Source organism: Limanda limanda, chromosome 14 (assembly GCF_963576545.1).
Source record: "Limanda limanda chromosome 14, fLimLim1.1, whole genome shotgun sequence".
In the NCBI taxonomy this organism is placed as follows: Eukaryota; Metazoa; Chordata; class Actinopteri; order Pleuronectiformes; family Pleuronectidae; genus Limanda; species Limanda limanda.
This window is the reverse complement of record NC_083649.1, coordinates 8,461,431-8,481,463: the sequence shown is the minus strand read 5'-3', so window position 1 is coordinate 8,481,463 and position 20,033 is coordinate 8,461,431. Positions and strand designations below refer to the sequence as shown.

Sequence of the window (20,033 nt, the reverse complement as noted above, 5' to 3'; positions counted from 1 at the left end):
CAACTGCATTAGTCCTACTAATCACATACTTCAAAACAAACCTATAAACATATGCATTTAGAAAACATTGTTTCTCATTGTTTTTCCTACTTATTCTGATTCTTTTGAACACCGGAAAAAAATACAAGTTTACCCTTCCTGCACCTGGTCTGTTGCAGATCACTGTGCACTGGGGCTCGATATGATGCAGACACCATCAGTAGCCACTGACTGTCTGCACGTCTGACCTGTGCCCAGTAGAAAATATACCCTACCCACTTCTCTCCTGAGGAAACATTCAACCTTCTAATTAAGAATTACAAGGACGAAATAAAAGATTCATCCAATGAGTCTCACCCAAACAAACTTCTAATGATGTTTTTCTGAAACTAAGTATCTCAACTTATTATTTCAACAGCAAACTCTTCAAAGTGTAATAAAAATCATTCAAACCTACTCAGCAAGGTTTGGAACAGAAATCTTAAGGTCATATATCAGATTTTAAACATCAATATAGCAGCCAACAGCTATTTTGTATGTCCATAATGTAGTATGGTTTTCAATCTGTGACTGTGTGTAAACACACTTATAATAATAACAATAATAATAATCTTTACAGCACTTAGCTTATCAAGGTTTCAAAGTGCTTCACAAAAAAGCCATGGCAAAAGGAAGAATAAATTATAAAAAAAGATATTGAATTCAGTTCAATGTCAAGGGCCAAATCATAACGTAAAAGGTCAAGACCTTAAAAGGTATCGAGAAACCTGACAGTTCCCACAATGAGCAGCACTTTGGCGACTGTGGAGAGAAAAACTCCCTCAGTAACTGTATGAAGCCTCTAGAACCCGACTCAGTGTGGATGGAAATCTGGGGTGAGCAGAGAAAAATGGGGAAGAGATAAGGAGAGAGGTGGGAGAGACCATGGACATTTGAACACTGTAAGAAAATATAAATGATAGTCTTTAATTGTTCTCTGCAGTCATCAGGTGTTTCAGCCTTTTAATCGCAATAACGTTATAAGCTGAACCTGAAGGTACGCTGAGGCTGAAGTTAAATGTGATTGCCTCCTGGCTTTATGGCAGAGCTATCAAAGCCATGAGGCCGGATCAATAGATCAGACTACCTTTCATCTATGCCTGTTTTTGAAACTAAACTAAATACCTACTCTCATAGGAGTGAAAAACTGTCATATTTAAGAAAGTACATAAAAAGTTGTTGCAATAAAATTAAGATAAAAGGAATGAAGGATTGTTAACACAACACAGTAGTACCAGAAATACATATTGCTTGTTAAAAATGCTTCCCTATAAAAATGTGTTTGGAGCATTGATTTAAAGATGGCCAGTTAGTTGGCTGGCCGGATCTCATCAGGCAGGGAGTTCCAGAGCCCCGGGCCTGAAGCTAGGGACAGCCAACAAGGACAGGCTGGCGGATTTCAGGTTGCAACTAGGATTGTAGGGAGTCTGGCAAATGTCACCTTTCCACCAGTCTATGGGCTACACTTGGCACAGTGCTAACAATGCCAGACATGCTAACTAGCACGTAGGCCCGCTGAGAGTCTCACCCAGAGGTTCAGACCCTAACAGAAACCTGCCGGATGTGTCAGATCCAGTTTACCAGTGTGTGGCTTTCCTGCACGCAGTCATTTTTATTCAGTTGTGCTTCTGGTTGTGTTTTGATGCCACTTTTCAAGGCCATCCATAATCTCGCTCCCCTCCACCTTTCCAAACTCCTGCACATTGACACACACTCCCGCACTCTCAGGTCTTCTTCTTCTTCCATCCACTTCACCTTACCGCCTGCTCGCTGGACCACCAGGGGATCCAGAGCCTTCAGCTGCTCTGCTTCCCCACCTCTGGACGTCCCTCCCACCAGACATCCGTAACATTGACTCTCTTCATTTTCACATCCCGTCTCAAAACCCATCTTTTTAAATTGGCATATTGAGTTTTACTTGTAGACAGTGTAGTTGTACGGCTGGCACACCTTGATTAGAACAGTCATGATGATGCATTGGTTTTGGTCGTAGATCCTCGTGCTATTCTCATATCTTGACCCTGTTCAGACCTGCTATTCAATCACAAAGGGTCAGAGTAAAGGTCAACGCATAAATAACGGAAAAATAAATAAATAAGACCCCTCCAAACTTTGCATAAACTTCAAGTGTATGAAGTGACTTAACAACAAGTTATAATGACATTGGCAATGAACATTTTGCCCCGGGGGACGTTCACCAACATAGGACATGGTGACCCCAGACAAAAGGATTCTCTGACTCCTGGGAACCTGCTAATGAGCCTTATTTGTGATGTCATTACCAAAGGATGCTGGTTAATGACCTTGCATGTAACAAACACACTTTTAACTGTTTAGATTTAAGCCTAATTAATCTCATCTGCATCCATTAGGAGGTTTGCAATTATAACCGGAGTCATCTCTTCTCTGAAGGGCCACCACACACCCCTGACACCCTCTCCGAAGTCACTTCTCTGTAATTGGTGGGTTAAGTGTGACAAACAATGAACTTTAGGTGCCATTAAACTTCAGATTGTTTACACAGTTCTTTGCTGCATTGACAAAGTTCTGCAGAAACAAAGGCTAAATTAATGTGTTTCACTGGAGACTGTGCTGACAGCTCATAAAACATGGAGAATTTTGTGCAACATCAGATCATTTGTAAACACGTTTAACAGATATCCTTGAAATGATGTTAGGAAAAATGCATATATCATCGAGTTTTAGGTTTTTTAAAGTGAGGTTTATTTGAGCTTTCGGAAATGTCAACAGTATTGGAGGTTGATCAGCTGGCTGATATATGAACCACTCAATATGGATCAATATCTGAATTGATACATCCGGAATATTGTTTCTGTGCAATTTTACAAAGAGCATGGCTTCCTGTGTAATTTATATTCACAACATGTTTTCAGCTCTTTTTGGTTGTCAACAACTCTTCACCACCTTCCTTGTACATTCATATACAATGAAGTACTACGAGGAACTTTAATACTTAATAAAATAATAGGTGCACATTTATGAACTACTGTAACATTAAGGCTGTAGGGAGCCCCCCCCCCCCCCCAATGACCAAGGGAAGAGATTAATTAGACAAAAGGTTCAACGGCAGAGGATTTGTTTGTTTACGGGCAGAGTCATTAAACACCGTTCCCCGGTGATGCCGCGACAACTGGGACTCATTACAGAGACTCTTAGGAGCTGGGTCATCATTTCTTCTTAGCGCCAGAATGCCTCCAGGACATTTATTCAAAGTTTTGCACTAACATTTAATGAACTGACTAGAGTTTGGTGGCTGAAGGTCAAAGGTCAAAGCCCTCATGACCTCAAAGACTCACATTTGGAGAATGAACAAGTGCACAGATGAAAACAAATGGAGGTTATTACGACACAATTTAAACCCAACCTCTGATGATTAATTGAAGAGGTCATGACATTTTTTTATTTAAATTAAATAATAATCAGAATTAAACACTATTGTCTGACCTGTATTAAAACCCTTGAGCCATATTCCCTGCAACCTCACTGATTGGCAGAGTACGACCACATAAAATTTATGTTGATAGTAAATTCCAAAGAGTCGCTTATGAAAGTGTCAGACTGCCAGATTAGACTAAATATATGTACATTAAAGACAAGGCCACGAATAATCATAGCATTAATGTGCTCTGGGTTCCGTGCAATGTTACTCTATTGTATGTTCAAGCTGGTGTATTTTAATGAACTGACCTTGGCTAACTTATAGCCTATGAGGGGCAGGCTCAAATTTATGAGGATATAGGCTGGACTATGATTTATGTAGGTTGCTCCTAATGAAGCAACACGTCCTCCAACTGACATGAGCGAAGCAAAAAATTAGTTTTGAAGTTTTGGGAGCATGGATAGAATCTTTGAGCATAGTTTTTTGTGAAGTCTTCTTAGTTTTTTCCTGCAACCCAATAACTGGAATAAGTGAATAGATTGAGCGGCAGTCGGTGCAAAGTAGATAGATGGACAGGTGGACAGGTGAACAGATAGATAGAGAGATAGACAGACAGACAGACAGATAGATAGATAGATAGATAGATAGATAGATAGATAGATAGATAGATAGATAGATAGATAGATAGATAGATAGATAGATAGATAGATAGATAGATAGATAGATAGATAGATAGATAGATAGATAGATAGATAGATAGATAGATAGATACTTTATTGATCCCAAGGGAAATTTAGGATAAGGCTTCGCACACACAACACACCTGAACATGGAAAACCAGCTGACATGGTGCAGCTACTTTGTTGCCAAAAAAGCCACAGGGAGGCAGTAGTTGACATATTTTAATGGTTGAAGACTGCAACAAAGTTGTGCATGCATGTGCACACAGACAGAAAACATAATGTCGGAGCTGCATCAGTTTACTATGATTACATGTGCAGGATCCAGAAGAGGTCAGTGTTCGGTCACAATTAACCTTCTTGGGTATATGTGCACATGTGAGATAGGGTAGAAGCAGTGAGCATGTTGAACAGTGACTGAGGTTGCATATTAAAACTGAGGTTGACTTCAGACTTCACCGAGCAGAAGAAGCCCAGACGTTGACGGACAGGTTGTCAGAGCAGATGCTGTTTACTCTGAGGTAACTGGGGTGGGGGGGTCAGGCGATCAGCAGCTCCTCCTCAGCGAAGGACAACATGAAATATTCAAACGGCTGATACTGCACTTTATTTTTTATTTTTTCTCCACAGGCGTTTGAATGAGATGCTGCCCATCACAGACAAACACTGCTCAGAGTCACTGGCGGGTAATTAGCAGGGCTACAGTAGATGGTGCTGTGATTAATGAGAGACAGATTTAATGAGCACTTAACATTTCAAAGTCATGCGGATGAATAATTGTCATAAGGAATCGGAATGGTTCAGTAATAAAAAGGGGAAACCGGTGTGTTGGAATGTGTTTCTGTGTTAAACTGTAATTAAACTGAAGCCACTGTGGTGCACTTTTGTCAATTACACCAAAGAGATGAGTAAATGTTTTACAATCAAAGCAAGAGAAGTGCAGCTGTATAATTCTGTTGAAAAACATGCGTATACGATTAGATGAGAATTTTCCCTCATCTGAACAAGGGAATCTTTTTATTAGGTTTTATGGGTTGATAAATAAACAATAATGCTGTGGCTTAATGTCCTAAACTAAGGTGGAAATAGAGTAACAACGTATTATTCTATGGCTGCAATGACTCGGCGCTCATCCCTGAACCCCAGAAAAGGTTAGGGATGATACTCCCTCAAACACAATGCTGTTTATTTGATGTTTTACTTGGGGTGAACACAGTGATGCCAAAAATAAGTGATTGTATCTATTTTAAAAAGAAAAATCACTAAATTGCACAAACTAACCAACCAACCAACCAACCAACCAACCAACCAACCAGCCAACTAACCAACCAACCAACCAGCCAACTAACCATCAAACATAGAGGAAGAAGAAAAAGAAAAGGGTGAAGACATAACCTCCTTAGTGAATTTTTTAATCATTTGCAAACCAAATTTCATTGTTTTAAGTGTTTTTATCATCTGCACTGATTTCAACATCATCATTCATATCATGCAGGTTTCAAACAGAGCCACAAAAAGTCTGAGTTTTTCTGTTGCTAAAATGAGCTTGGCACAATGAAAGCACAGCTTATAGTCATCTAATTATTCATTCAGTTATTGATGGAGTGATTTCCACTCCTGCTTCCCTCTCGTCCTTGACAGGACGGTCCAGCCAGTAAAAGCTTAATTAAGAGCCTCTCGGCACCGGATGTCCAGTACCATGGGAAACAACCTGTAAAACTGCTGTGGATGAGGCTTTTATGAAATGACATTACCGGTAAGGTCATCAGAAAATCTGTCTGTGATGCTCGGAGAAGCACAGTTATCCCGAATATTATTTTACAGTTGTGGTACCAAATGTAGGGATCGCAGCACAGCCAAATATATCTCCATTTATTTTTAGCTTTTCAGTCATGACTACCAATCACACAAGCAGTTGCAGCCGGTGATGACTTCCTTCGTTTTAGGGGTTGCTTTCAGTAGGATATTTGACGTCTGAGAGACACTCATAATTGTTATGGTGCCTGATCCTGTGTATCTGGGCCAACTTTGCAATCATGCTGTTGTTTGTCCTCTGAGAGATTGAGGTCAGAAGTTCCTCTCTACATTTTTCTCATACTGCACAACACTGACTATTTCTTTTTGGTAATTGACTGGCAGGTCAGTGGTCTTAATTAGTGTATAAATCTGAGACGCCCGTACTGCTTGTTAAGATAGAAATCCATCCTCATGTTCAGAGGTCGATCGACTCGTGGCACTGGCCCATGCTCCTGATCAATCCCCTCATGGCCTTCGAGCTCAGAGGCCAAACAAACGTTCACAGTGTCAGACTGAAGCACATTGGTTCCCATGGTGGAAAGAAAACAGAAATATTGACTGGAGAAATACTCCTTTACTCCTACATACGGATTTATCTTCCTATGTGGAAGCTTTAGATGTATAGAAGAAGTCCTGATAATAATGTTATGATGGAACAAATGCACAGGATTCCCTGAGGGTGTGTTTATCATCAAACAGGACACAGTGACCTCAGACAAAAGACTCACTTGAGCCTTTTTAACTCCTGGGAGTCTTTGTAATGATCTTCATGTGTGATGACATTACCAGTGAATTACTGGTAATGTCATCACACACATGTGTGTGTGTGTGTGTGTGTGTGTGTGTGTGTGTGTGTGTGTGTGTGTGTGTGTGTGTGCGTGTGTGCGTGTGCGTGTGTTTCAGCCACGTTCACTCTGATATTTCCTCCAGCTCCTCCTCTTGTGGGAATCCCTGTCATGTCTTACTGTAAATGACGAACCGATCCGCGGAAACGTCAGGTCACATCACGAGTGGCCGCCTGTGTGATCGACCTTTCACGTGCTGAGGGAGGCAGTGAACAATGGTGAACACTCCAGGAGTGTATTTACCCAGGATGCATTCCGATCTTTTATTATTTCCTCTGTCCTATTCCAGAAAAGAAAGTGATGATATACGAGTGTACATAGTGTTTCAACATTTTCAGGAGGATCAATATTTTTTAAAATTGGTCTTTTTAACTTTAACGAAAAAGTACAAACATTTGATTCCCAGCCCAGTTTGAAAACCATCACTATAATTAACCATCTGTAAAATGTATTTCTAATGTTTGATTGGTGTGTGATCAAAGGAAGATACATTTAATTTTCAGAGTCCTGTACACCTTGTCCTTTCAGTCTGTGTGCGGCGGCTCGTGTGACGTACAGATCTAAGGTTCGTTCCGTGACCCAGAGGAGACGTAAAAAAAGCTACGTCAAATGATTCAGTCCTTGTGAAGTGTCCTCCATTGTCCCTTTTTATTCAAATCAACAGCTGCTCTCTCCGTCTGTCCAAAACCATTTTTGTTAACAATGAATCAGACCTGCAATAAATGTCTAAAGTTTCAAAGTGAAAGAGAGGTGCACTAAAACGTTCTGCTCGCTGGTTACGTGTAGGAAAATGATACCTGAAGCAAAATGCATAATTTTTTCACTTTTCTTATGTAGGTGACTTTACAGTTAAAGTTGAATTCAAGCATCAATCTTTCAGCTTCCTTCTGCACAGCTGCAGTTCTCCCTCTCCTCTCTCTGCCAAACTCTTTCTCTTATCTCCCGGCAGCAGGAGACGCACATCCAGCGATCAATAACCCGTAATCGGCACAAACTCATCCTCATACGTCACATCAGGAACTTCTTATATTCAGCCTCCCAAGACACCGCTTCCCCCTGGGAAGGCCCTCAACATTTACTTACTGCTGTTTATGTGTGACGGCACCCGGAGCGGTTTCACGCAGCCCTACAACCTTAGTGACACAGCTATTCAATCAGAGGTCGATGGGCTGTGAGACCGTGAACAGCACCTCATGCTGAAAGTGTCCGGAAGGGAGGAGACAATTTAAAAAGTGATTTGAGTTGCAGATGCTCCGATGTGATTGAATTCTTCGACAGCAGCAGCTGTTTCACGATAAATAAAATATTTTCACGTTTGATCCCCCCCCCCCCAATGTTGGAAGTTGGGATTTGGCCAAATGTTCATATATAGAGCAAGAGGATGAGTCATCATACTGAACGAGGGAAGGACACCGGGTTCCCGGACTAAAGGACTCTAATGAACTCTTTTCTCTGCTCCCCCTTTTCTTTATCTTCCTTTTCGCTGCTCTTCCCTTTTGCTGGGCTCAGCTTAAACCCCCCCGTCCCCGCTTCCTTACAAAGTCACTCAGCTGGATAAAGTCATTTACCTGGATGAAGGAGAGCGAGAGAGGGGAACTGACAGAGGGGGAGAGTGTAGGTCAGAGAGGAAGTCTTTGAAAAATGTTGTGGGAGAACACGACAAAATAGAAAGCGGAACAAAGAGGTGGAGGAACGTGGAGAAAAGAGTGGAAGCCTGACTGCTTTGAAAGGCAAATCCACTCTTTTTAGATTTTTTTTGCAGCTGAACATTGTGTTTCTGCTTCTTTATTTCTATCCCAGAATCCTAAAAAGACAGGAAACGCCGAAGGTTGAACGCAGAGTAAAGATGGAGGACGTGCAGTCAGAGACATGGTGGAGTGAGATGGTGACAAATAACAAAGAGAAGTTAATGAAATATCACTTTGTCATGTATACAGTGATGGATTGTGTTAAATTGCACTTTGAAATCTTACTCTATAAATTACATTCCTACATACACACACACATTCAACGCTTCTATATAACGGGTGATCCATCTATCTGAATCTGTATCTTTGATTAAATGTGGCGGTGAATAGAAATGTCTATTAATAGCTGGTCTTCTGGGAGTGTTCTGTTTCTGTCTTCTTATTTGATCCCCCTTTGTGTCCTGTGCTAATCAACATCATCAAGTCTACACTGTAAATGATATTCTCTCCACATTGTTAAACAAGGGTTATCGATCATGATGACAGGGGAATAGTGAACACACAAACACACAAACACACACTCACAAACACACACACACAAACACACACGCACAAACACACACACAAACACACACACACACACATCTTATCCCGAAACCTTAACACACAAACCATCCCTGACCTTAACTATCACAACTAAATGTCTTAACATAAATCAATATTTTAACTCTATCCTAATCCCATTCCTAAAAGAAAGTGTTAACCTGCAGCCTTTTAAAAGTTAAATGTCCACGCACGCACACACAGACACACACACACACAGACACACACACACACACACACACACACACACACAGCTACTTACTGTTTGTTTTTCTTAGATTATTAAGGTTGACATTGCTTCCAAAATCCTTGTGAACATCACTCAGACCCTCTAGTCCACAGGGTTGATGAGCACTGGGCCGAAGAGAGACACTGACTTCACAGCTCGATCCTAATTTTCCACGGTTTATAAAAACACAAACCTCAGGCGGAGGAGAAATTGTCTTTTACTTGGTCACGATCTTACAGTAGTTCAGACTATGAGTCATGGAGAGCTCAAACACACACACACACACACACACACACACACACACACACACACACACACACACACACACACACACACACACACACACACACACCTTCTTACACCACATGTACAACTTTATTTCCTTTTACAAAACACAACAGGGAACCACTTCCTGTGTTTAACGCCTGGCACGGTGCTGCGTGAAGTCAACCTTCCCCGACAGTGACGGTAAATAGCACTGACGTAAAGAACACTGCTAACTCACCATTTCGTATTTGACCTTTTTATTCACGTTTTGGTTGGTTTCCTATGTCTACAACAATCACATGCATGGTTAGACTTTGTCTCTTCCTCTTTAGCCCCTTCACTGATAAACTGACCTCGTGTCAAATGATACACACACGTGTGCTATTTCCAGAGATCGACCACTGCTCACGAAGACAGGGTTGGTAACCTATCCCATGGGGTCGATGATGAAACATGACAGCTTGCTCCGGCGTCACCTGCTTGCACGAACATGGCACTCGAACTAAACAGGTTGGCCTCAATCCGCCAGTCGATCATCCGCAGCATTACCTTGTTCTTCCTGCAGGGCGTCCTGAATGGAGACTATTACACAGTTTATAAGGGCTGCACTGATTCATCGTTTCATTCCAGCATCAGAAATTCAATGTACCATAACTGTATAGCTGTCCCTTGATAAATAAGATAAATAGGCCTTAGTTAGTCTGATTAGCTGCTGTAGACTGCGTGAGATAACGTGATTTGTGAAAAAGCGTAGCTCTCTTGAGAGGACGCTTATTTACAATATGTACAATAGGCTACTGCTTGGAAGTTGTGCAAGTTGAACACTTCATGGTCTCAAAGCTGCTGTCAGACATTCACTGAACTCCGCAGAATCTCCGGACACTTATCTGGAGGAGCTCTATGTGAGAAGGCAAATGTCCAAGTGAGATGGTCTGGACTTTGTCTGGAGTGTCTCCAGCCAGCCCGATAGTAAGAACTCCAGAGAACGTCCAGATGAGCCCATGTGAGAACACAGCAGGAGATTCTCCGAAGGATTCGCCGAGAGCAAGAGGGAATGTTGATGACATTTTTTAACACGCAGCAGACGCAGAAATGATAAATACAAAAAAAATACAAATACCCCAGGATGAAAAGTGTCGCCATACATGTAGAAGACTCCGACGAAGATGTGAAGAGAGCTTCAGGTGATGAGAACCATTGCCTTTGCCAGTGTGCTGTAAACAAACATGTGAAGTGAGTGGAGAATCTCCTGCTGCGTTGTTCATGTGTGAAAGACAAACTCCAGAGAAAGTCCGAAAGACCCGATTCTGCGAAGTTCATATCTGAAAACAGCTTTATAGTCATTTCACTGTCTTTGGCTCTGTGAATATCCCACAGTGAGAGGGACACCACTTACAGTTCATGTTCCAGTTGCTGAGAATAATGAAAATGGTTTTAAAAACGATAGATTTTAGCTTGTGACAGGACACAGCCAGGGAAGGACCTCAGTCTTTTGTGTATGAAGTCCTTTTCCCAGCTGGATATCCCTCCTGAAATACTTCTCCTCACTCATGTTTCATTGGGTTCATTGGGTCAAACAGCCACGTTGGCCAGTCTGGGGTCTGAGTCCTGCTCATAGCGGTAATGGTAGACCTCCATCTGGTCCCTGCACGCGTCTCTGATGTTGTTGAGCCACCGTTTGATGCCCCCACGGTTGAGGTAGAGCACCATGAGAAACACCACCCCAATCAGAGCCAGCACTAAACCGAGGAACACGTAGGAGACCGCCTCAAGGTTCTCATTCATACAATCCACGTCGTCTCCCCGGAGCATCTCCACCGGGACACCCCTCTTGGCCTCCGGCTCGCTGCACAGGAGATGCCCTGAATCCGCACACTGGGACGAGTTCTTCAGCCAGTAGTAAAACGCCTCCAGTCCACAGTTGCACCTGAACGGGTTCAACGCCAAGTAGACACGTAGGCGCGTTTGCTGGTACAGGTTGGTCACGTTTTCCCAGCCGATGCTCTCTATGGAGTTATTCACCAGCACCAAGGCGTGCAGGTTGTAGATGTCCAACCTCAGCATTGGTATAGACCTCAGTCTGTTCCCCGCCAGCTCCAGTCTGTGCAGGTTCTGCAAAGTTTGTGTGTCGAGTGCCTCAGAGAGCTGCGCTGTGGCTGGAGGTAAAACAGAGTTATTCAGGTAAAGCGAGCGCAGCTCAGGTAATCCATGGAAAGCTCTGGATGAGATCAGCTCCAGCTGGTTGTGGCTCAGGTCCAGCAAATGTAACCGGGGGAGCCCCAGGAAGGCGTAAGGCTCAATAGCCTGTATCCCGTTATAGGACAGTGAGAGAATCGTCATGTCCAACTCCGAGCCGTTGCTCATGAACGCACCGCGCTGTAAAGTTGAGATGTTCCTCCCCCGGAGGACCAGGGTGGACGTCCACTCCGGGATGTCCCCCGGGACCTCCGTGTCCTCCCCGTCCCGGCAGGTCACCGTCCCCGAGTCCCTGGCACAGACGCAGGAGGACGGACACGCGTCCTCCGTCCTGACGGGCGAACACAACAAACTCAACAAACACAACACCGCAGCGTAACGCAAGCACCACTGGGTCCAAGTGGAGGAGAGACGCACTGGACTGATGGCACCGTGAGACATCCACATCTTCCTCCTCGGGTTCATCTCAGAGCAGAAAGCTACCGGCGAGTCTGTCGATTCGAACCGGCGGCACCGGTTACTGTGAGCCACCGGGACACAGAGACTCTCTGTCCGGTGTCATGTCTCCTCTGCCTGCTTCTGGAGGAAAGACTTGGGGGTCGTTACGCATCGGGAAGGCGGACAGCAGCCGCGGTGTGGCTGCGTGGAGAGAGAGAGAGAGAGAGAGAGCTGCTGGTCCCCGGGTGGTGAATCTGACGCCTGTCACTGAGAGAGAGGGGGAAAGAGAGGGGGGGAGAGGGAGAGAGAGAGGGGAGAGAGGGTGAAAGAGAGAGAGAGAGGGGGAGAGAGGGGGAAAGAGAGAGAGTGGGGGAGAGAGGGAGCGAGAAAGAGAGAGGGGGAGAGAGAGGTGGTGAGGCTGCAACGCAATTATTATTAACGTATCTTTAATATATTGTTCGTTGTTTTCAATATAATTTTTTATAAATATAGTTTTTATACTCTATTTCTTTGAGTCTAACCCCTTACAGTATACATTTTTCAATATAATAACAAATTGCAACAACAACAATAATAATCACCACCATCATTACACATCTGAAATAAGAAATGTAAGTAACATGAATAAATAAATAAAGTTATTCGACCAACATGAAACAAGAAGAACAAAAAGAGAGATGAATAATAAGATGCAGAATTAGGTTTTTTCCGAGGGAGCATCTTCAAATAAAGACTAGAGGCGATTTTTGTTTTGCATTTTATTCCTGTATGATATTTGTTTTCTGTTTACTCCTCCATATCGCATCCAGTAGCCTGGGTGAGTCTTTGATTTGCTGACTCTGTTAATAAGATTGTTTGTTTTCAGAAGAGACGGATTCCAAAGTGTTCACTGTTGTGTTGAATGTTATTTTTAGGCCGGTTTCCCGCAGTTTGAACTCAAACGACCGCAAACATCACGACCAGAGTGCTGGAGGATAATTTAATAAACAAAAGAGTTTGGCTGTTTTCTTTCCGTCATGTTTCCATTATCTCAGCGTTAATTCACAGCATCGTCTTTGATGCAAATCAGCTGCTGTAATTACATGCAGGCACTAGAGCCTGTTTAATGAGGACTCTTCTTTCCAATTGATTCCTTTTTCCAAAGACGCAAAATTAGCTTTCGGGGTCTTGCTCACGCTCGACTCGCGGCAGTGTGGACTTGGCAAACAAATCAATAGGCTTGGATATATATACGCTTTCAACTGGGAGATTTGCATCGGGTTGTGAAGCTGGAAAGACACACAGGACTAATCTGTCCTTTTGTCTCTGCTCACTGCTCACCTGGAGGAAACTATAGAGTTCTGTATCTAAGTCAGGAAGTAGGCTAATGAGGGCGCAGTGAATTACTCTAATTATGAAATGACTTGGGGGTTTGAGGATGTCACACCAAAAATACACCGCTAAAGTTCAATAGTATTTGGACTATTCTTCTGTGCTCAGCAAAGTAATTAGTGGAAGAGACCAAATAAGGTCAAAGAATGTGGAGTATAATGAAGTTTGTTTTAGATTTTGTAGATGCTAGTGAGTTAAATTAGATATTCAGACTTAGTTTAGGAAAGATGGAAAGGAGGAGGGGAGGAAGGAAAGAAAACGCAACCTGAAATGAAGAAGAAGACAATATCTAAAATAGTGGTCAGTGAAAAGGAACAGGTTCAGCACCATGGACAGCTCCGAATGAAAGAGAGGCCCAGTTTTTTCTGAAAAAAGACAAAAAGAGGGAAGACATGAAAACTTCAATAATGAAGTTTGTTTTAGATTTTGTAGATGCTAGTGAGTTAAATAAGATATTCAGCAGTTCAGTGCAGGACTTAGTTTAGGAAAGATGGAAAGGAGGAGGGAAGGAAGGAAAGAAAACGCAACCTGAAGTGAAGAAGAAGACAATATCTAAAATAGTGGACAGTGAAAAGTCAGAGTAACAGGTTCAGCACCATGGACAGCTCCGTATGAAAGAGGGGCACAGTTTTTTCTGAAAAAAGACAAAAATGGGGAATAAAGGCAAACTAATAAAGAAGTGAAGGGGAACAAAGAAAGACAGATTCTCAGGATAATAAAGACAAGCCTAATTTTACCTAACAGTAATAATCGTCACTGTTATCAGTGGGTTTAAAGTGGTTCATATTTAGAGTAGGACATTGGACACAAGAATAAGTTTCAGGCCGACCAGAACACATTCACGTTTCAATAAGTCAGGTTTAAATCAAGTGGTTTGGAAGTTATTTAATTGAATTAGCTGTGTATTGTCACAAGGTTCGAGGTATTTTGACCAGAATATGAAAACAAGCCATAAAAAACAGCCTCAGACCAAGAGAAAGCAAACTTATCTGCAGAGTTTCTTCATACCTTTGGTGTTGTGGTCTACAGAATAAACATAAAATCCACATTTACTCAATAATGCATTTTTTAGACAATAACGAAATAGGAATGTGGATGTGAAAGTGGTATTGATCTTCTTCTCTAACTTTCAGCAAAAAAAATAAAAAAATAAATAAGAATTTTATTTCCCCCTCTGAAACAGGAAACTTTTATTTGAAAAGGTCAATGCGAACGATAGAAGGATTTTTTTTGCAGCCCTCTATCTGGGAGCGAGAGACAGAACCGTAAGAGATATAAATACAGAGGGAGAGACGGTGAAACTGAGACAGAGAGACAGCGAGAGGGAGAGAGATAGAGGATGATGGAGTGCGGGTTTACTTCTGGTGCTCCTGATAAGCACAGCGGGCCGTAATAGTGTCAGCTTGTTGTGCCTGTTACAGCACGCGGGACAGTATTTCTCCCACCAAACAAACAAGGACATCTGCTCGGTCCCTCTTGTCCCCGTCTCTGGACCCAGCCCCTGCTCTATGGGTGTCAGCTCTATCAGGAATACACAGCACGCTGATTTAGCGGCGGCGGCGGCGGCGGCTGCTATTCACAGGCCGTTGCTGGGATATTGTTAAGCTGCCCTCCTCGTGGCCTTCAACCTGACACTGAGTCTCGTAATTGATTTGCCCACGGCTGACCACCCCTATCTCCTGATAACAGTGTGCGTGTCCAAACTTGGGGGAGTGCGACCAGTTGCCAGTAACCTTGGCAGTGGAGTTTCCCCCCCGGTCCTCGGGTGTGTTGTTATTTCTGACAGCTCTGGTGCACGTGTTAAAATTGCAGTTGAGTAGTGTCTTTTGTGTGTATACGTGAACTGTGCGTTATGTACGTATAATTACATTTTGTGTGTGTCTGCTGTGGGTAGAATTATTTGTCCGCTGCAATCTAAGTTTCCACTCTCACATTTTGGTTTCATCATTCATCCTTATTGCGTTGTTTGTCAGTTATTAGGATTGAAAAAGGGCCAATGAGACCAGGTGTTAACTGAACATCTGGTTCTTCATCACCTCCACCACGGAGGTTCTGTTTGCTGCTGCGTTTGTTTGTTTGTCTGTTAGTCAGTTTGCAGCATTACACAAAAAGTGCAGCACAGATTATCATGAAACTCGGTGGAAGGATGTGTCTGAGGTCAGGGACAACTGGATCTGGATCAGGGGGCCAGATGCAGGATGCATTGTGAGATCATTTCAACATTTTTGTTGATTTCTCAGAGAATAACTCATGGATCCTGATGTTCAGGGGACTGATTCCCATGAATGCATGAATTAGATTATCTCAAAACTGATAAACAAATATCCATGAAACATGGTATGGGATAAGAAATGGGTCAATAAAGAACTACTTGAATTTTTGTGAAGGTCCGGGCAAAGGGGCATCGCAGGGTAAAGTAGTTTTATTTTCCAGGGGAAGAATTTATGGCTGTTTAGTGAATCTGACACATATACGAGGATTGATGTTTGTTAGTGTTTGCAATGTGCCAATCTATTGAATGCCAGTCCAATTAGCAGAGCAGCTCTCACACCAACAGATAAAATGGCATCAAATGCATCTGCACGATATCTAACAATAAGAGAGGAGTTTTAACAGCCAACCTGCTCTTTACTTCATCCTCCCTCCAGCTGACACATAACTGACACTTGCTCATAATTTCTTTATGAACCAATCCGCTCAGGTAGAAGATACAAGCAGCACAGACCAAGTGAAGACTGCAGACACAGACTTCAATGCTTGAAGGTATCACAATTCACAGAGCAGTCGGTGCAGGAAGCAAGAGCTCAGATCTCCCAACACGACTCAACCATAGACTGTGCAGCGTCTCAGAACAAATCAGAATCATTACCGGGGCGGGAACTGTTGTGTGAAGATGCTACGCAAGAAAACAGTGCAGCTTAGACATTTTGTGCACAGATTTAATTTCTGTGATAAACATGTTTAGAATGTGCGGTTTGAAGGCAACATCACAAAGAATTTCATCTTATAGAATAATATTAAAGGTGTTGTGTTATTTGCACTGAATTAAAAAGAATAAAACTCTTCTTTTCTTTCAAATTTCCCTTTTCCAGCTTCTCACATAGTCGCGTTCACAATCCCATTCTCAAGTCTTGACTTTTAAACAACAAGCAGGTTTCTCTGATTATGATACCAAACAGCATTTCGCTTCCCACAGTGTCCAATATTACAGCTCGAGTGGTTTCTGCTCTTCTTCCCTTTGACAGATATTCATTTAAATTCAGCATGAAAAGGAGGTAAAGTCGAGTTATAACTTTAATAAAAGTGGAAATCTCTTTCTAGAGACTCAAGGACTTGAAGTTGTAAAATGAAATAAGACGCTGAGTACATCTCCGTAGAGGATACAGACAGACACACACACACACACACACACACACACACACACACACACACACATGGACACACATGGACACACATGGACACACATGAACACACAGACACAGTCAATCGGCTGTTTCCCCGGTGATGGGGGATAGGGGGACACACACTGTGCTCCACCAGGGGGCTTGAGGGTAACTGTAATTCTATCTAAAAGCTTCCATTAGCCTCCTCCTTGCCCTGTGTGTGTACGTGTGATAGTCTCCATTACTTAGGAAAAACAATTGGGGTGAGACGTTGAAGGACTGTGAATAATGTGGTTTACACACACACACACAAAGACACACACACACACACACACACACACACACACACACACACACACACACACACACACACACACACACACACACGGGCTCTAGCACTATCTACCTGACCTCAGGGAGGAGTGTGGGAATGCTGTGCTCATATGCAGATGGAGATCAGGGCTCATTAGTCTTCCATCCAGACTAACTATTTCAAAAAGCCAGTGAAGATAATAACACATCGTTCGCCTGCCTCCCTTCTATCCCCCCCCCCCCCCTCTCATCCAGGATGCAGCTTGCATCTGGTCCACCTGTCTCTCAATCTGCCGATCTGTCTGTCCGCAGATCTGCTCCTTAAACAGTACTCTACCACAGGATGAATAAGAGATGAGGCCAGAGAGGAGAGGATGGAGGTGGAGGAGGAGAAGGGAAGATGTGCAGCTGAGTCCAGTCGGCGCCTTGCGGGGATCAGGGTGTAAATGGATCTTGAGGAGCCGGTGTCACCTGTCCTGGGACCATTAATTACTTATTTAGACTTGTAATTGAGTGAGCCACAGCCAGACAGACACAAGCGGCCAAACAAAGCCAAGTCACTCAGTCAGACGAGTTAGCTGTGGCCGCTGCTCACTCTGTGTGTGTGTCCTGAGTGGAAAACTGAAGAGGGGAATCACTGAGTCCTTTTCAGAGCCCAACACCAGATGAAACACATGCAGATGGACATGAGAGCGGAATCTAATGTTTTCTTGGATTCTGAGGTTTTTCAGAGACAGAAATTAAAGGTGACATGTAGGATAATTTATTAAGCAATAATAATAATTTAACTTTAACAGCCTTTTATCAGTGTGCAGTAAAATGAAATGCAAATCAAAGTAGGGTACAAAAAAAACAACAGCAGTAAATGATAGTGTTTTAGAGACAGGGGTTAAAACGGACATAAAATATGGGCTCTTTAAAAACAGGGGAAATACACAACAAGTAAGTAAAAGTGCATGCACATGTTAACAAGATGAAAGAGAATATTAAAAACAAACATTACAGGCTTTATAAGATCGTGACTTTCTCTTGGTTCTCTCATTCTTTTCAAGTATTGAATTCTTATGTAGTATAAAATAAGTTATTTAAACAATATATTAATAGATTTAATATAATGTTGAATTAACCATCTTACCTGCCCACCAAATATCCTTCGTATAATGAAAAGTTAATATTCCACGTCAAGGTTGCAGGTGAAGAATGTTTTTAGACTTTAAAGTGACGCCGGAGCAGGAATTCATCACTTTTCAAATTACAGTCTGGACCGGGGAGTATGTAGTTTTTATGTGATGTGTCACATTCACTCAGCGGTGATCCATCGTCCTTTTTTAAAACTCTTTCTAGAAGATGATTTGAGAGTCTGAAAGTAACATGATGTGGAAAACAACCGGTATTTTCAGACGTAACGTCACTAAATAGATATGAGACTCCTTTCAGATAAGTAATATATTCAGATGTATAAAAGTTAGCATGCATTATTTCTTAATCTGCTAAAAAGACTTTTAGCTTGAATAACAAAGAGTCCCAGAAGCATCTTTCAGCATAATTATGACGCTGCCTTGATCAAAATCATTTTTTAAATTTCCTTTAATAGTTATTTAATCACTGTTTGTAGATTCACGTATTTTACAGTCACAAATATACTCTTAGGATTTGAGGAACGTGAACACATTGATGTGATCAGAGGTGACAAACAAATGAACAGATATCCATGACTTCCTGTTTCTTTTTTCTACCCGTCAGACGCCCTTATGCTTTTACCCAGTTAGTATTGACTCCTCCAGTTTCCAGCTGGATTGGTTTCACGTCTCTTCCTGGTCCATATCGAACACTAATGTTCTACCGATCGCGTAACAGAGAAATGTTATGGATACTTGGCTTGCAATGTCTCTATTTAGATTGAATTACAAAACGGTTGATATCTGATGTGCAGGTGACCTCTGTTTGTCCTTGTGGCGGCAGCTGTGCAGTGTGTCAGTGACGCCTTGGAAAGTGAACCAACCGCCCGAGTCAAGACACATGGGCGGCCGCCAGTCCGGCTAGAAGGGGTTCATGAGCCCCGGGGGGATCTGGTTACAGTGCAACTCTACGGTTAAAGTGTTTTTCGGAAAATGAGATTTCATTTTAATTAATGTGTTAATGATAAATAATCACGCTATAGTTACTGCATAGCATGTTTTTTGTCTTCTTGCCCAGGAACACGGTCATACATATATCCTATTATATTATAATACAATAACAAAATGCAGATTTTTAACTGTCAAACTACAACATTAATAATAAAAATAATAGTTAATAAAATGATTATATCATATTATTATTCAAACTTTATTTGTATGGCACTTTTCAAAGCATAGTTTCATAGAGCTTTGTTTGCAAACAGGAGTTAATATTTCATAAAATCGGGGAATAAAGTAATACAGAAATAAAATATTATCCTGATTTGGTTAAATTATAGAGTTTAAATTTCCAGAGTTTGTCGTCAGATAATTACTATTATATTACAACACTGGCCTGTCCAAATACAATTGTATATAGTTAATAAAATGACAAATAAAGGATTAGAACAAAATGTTGTCCATGCATCCAGATGATAACTGATTCACATCCTCCACATCTCTCAGTAAACTTTGACCCTGGCAGCTTGTCCTGGGGGAGGGGGGGCACACTGAGAGACGATATTTTTGTTTGGCAGGGTCAGACCATCAGCGTCCACGGTGCCCTTCATCCATCAGCAGCTACACACACCTCTGCTCACAGTCAGGGTGGCGCTTCACGCCTGCTGATATGCTCTGCAGCCGAGGAC

The 20,033-nt window shown here is 42.3% G+C and overlaps 1 protein-coding gene across 1 annotated transcript; it reads right to left on the bottom strand.

Moving 5' to 3' along the window:
• Window positions 1-11,099: 11,099 nt before the first annotated feature.
• On the bottom strand, window positions 11,100-12,170 carry waif2 (Wnt-activated inhibitory factor 2). Its single transcript, XM_061086605.1, has one exon. It carries the CDS (start codon window positions 12,168-12,170, stop codon window positions 11,100-11,102), a length of 1,071 nt encoding a protein of 356 aa, XP_060942588.1.
• Between the last annotated feature and the right edge of the window lie 7,863 nt (window positions 12,171-20,033).

What these genes read in the sequence shown, in the direction of transcription:
- waif2 (XM_061086605.1), bottom strand. Translation starts at nt 12,170, where the DNA reads ATGTGGATGTCTCACGGTGCCATCAGTCCAGTGCGTCTCTCCTCCACT.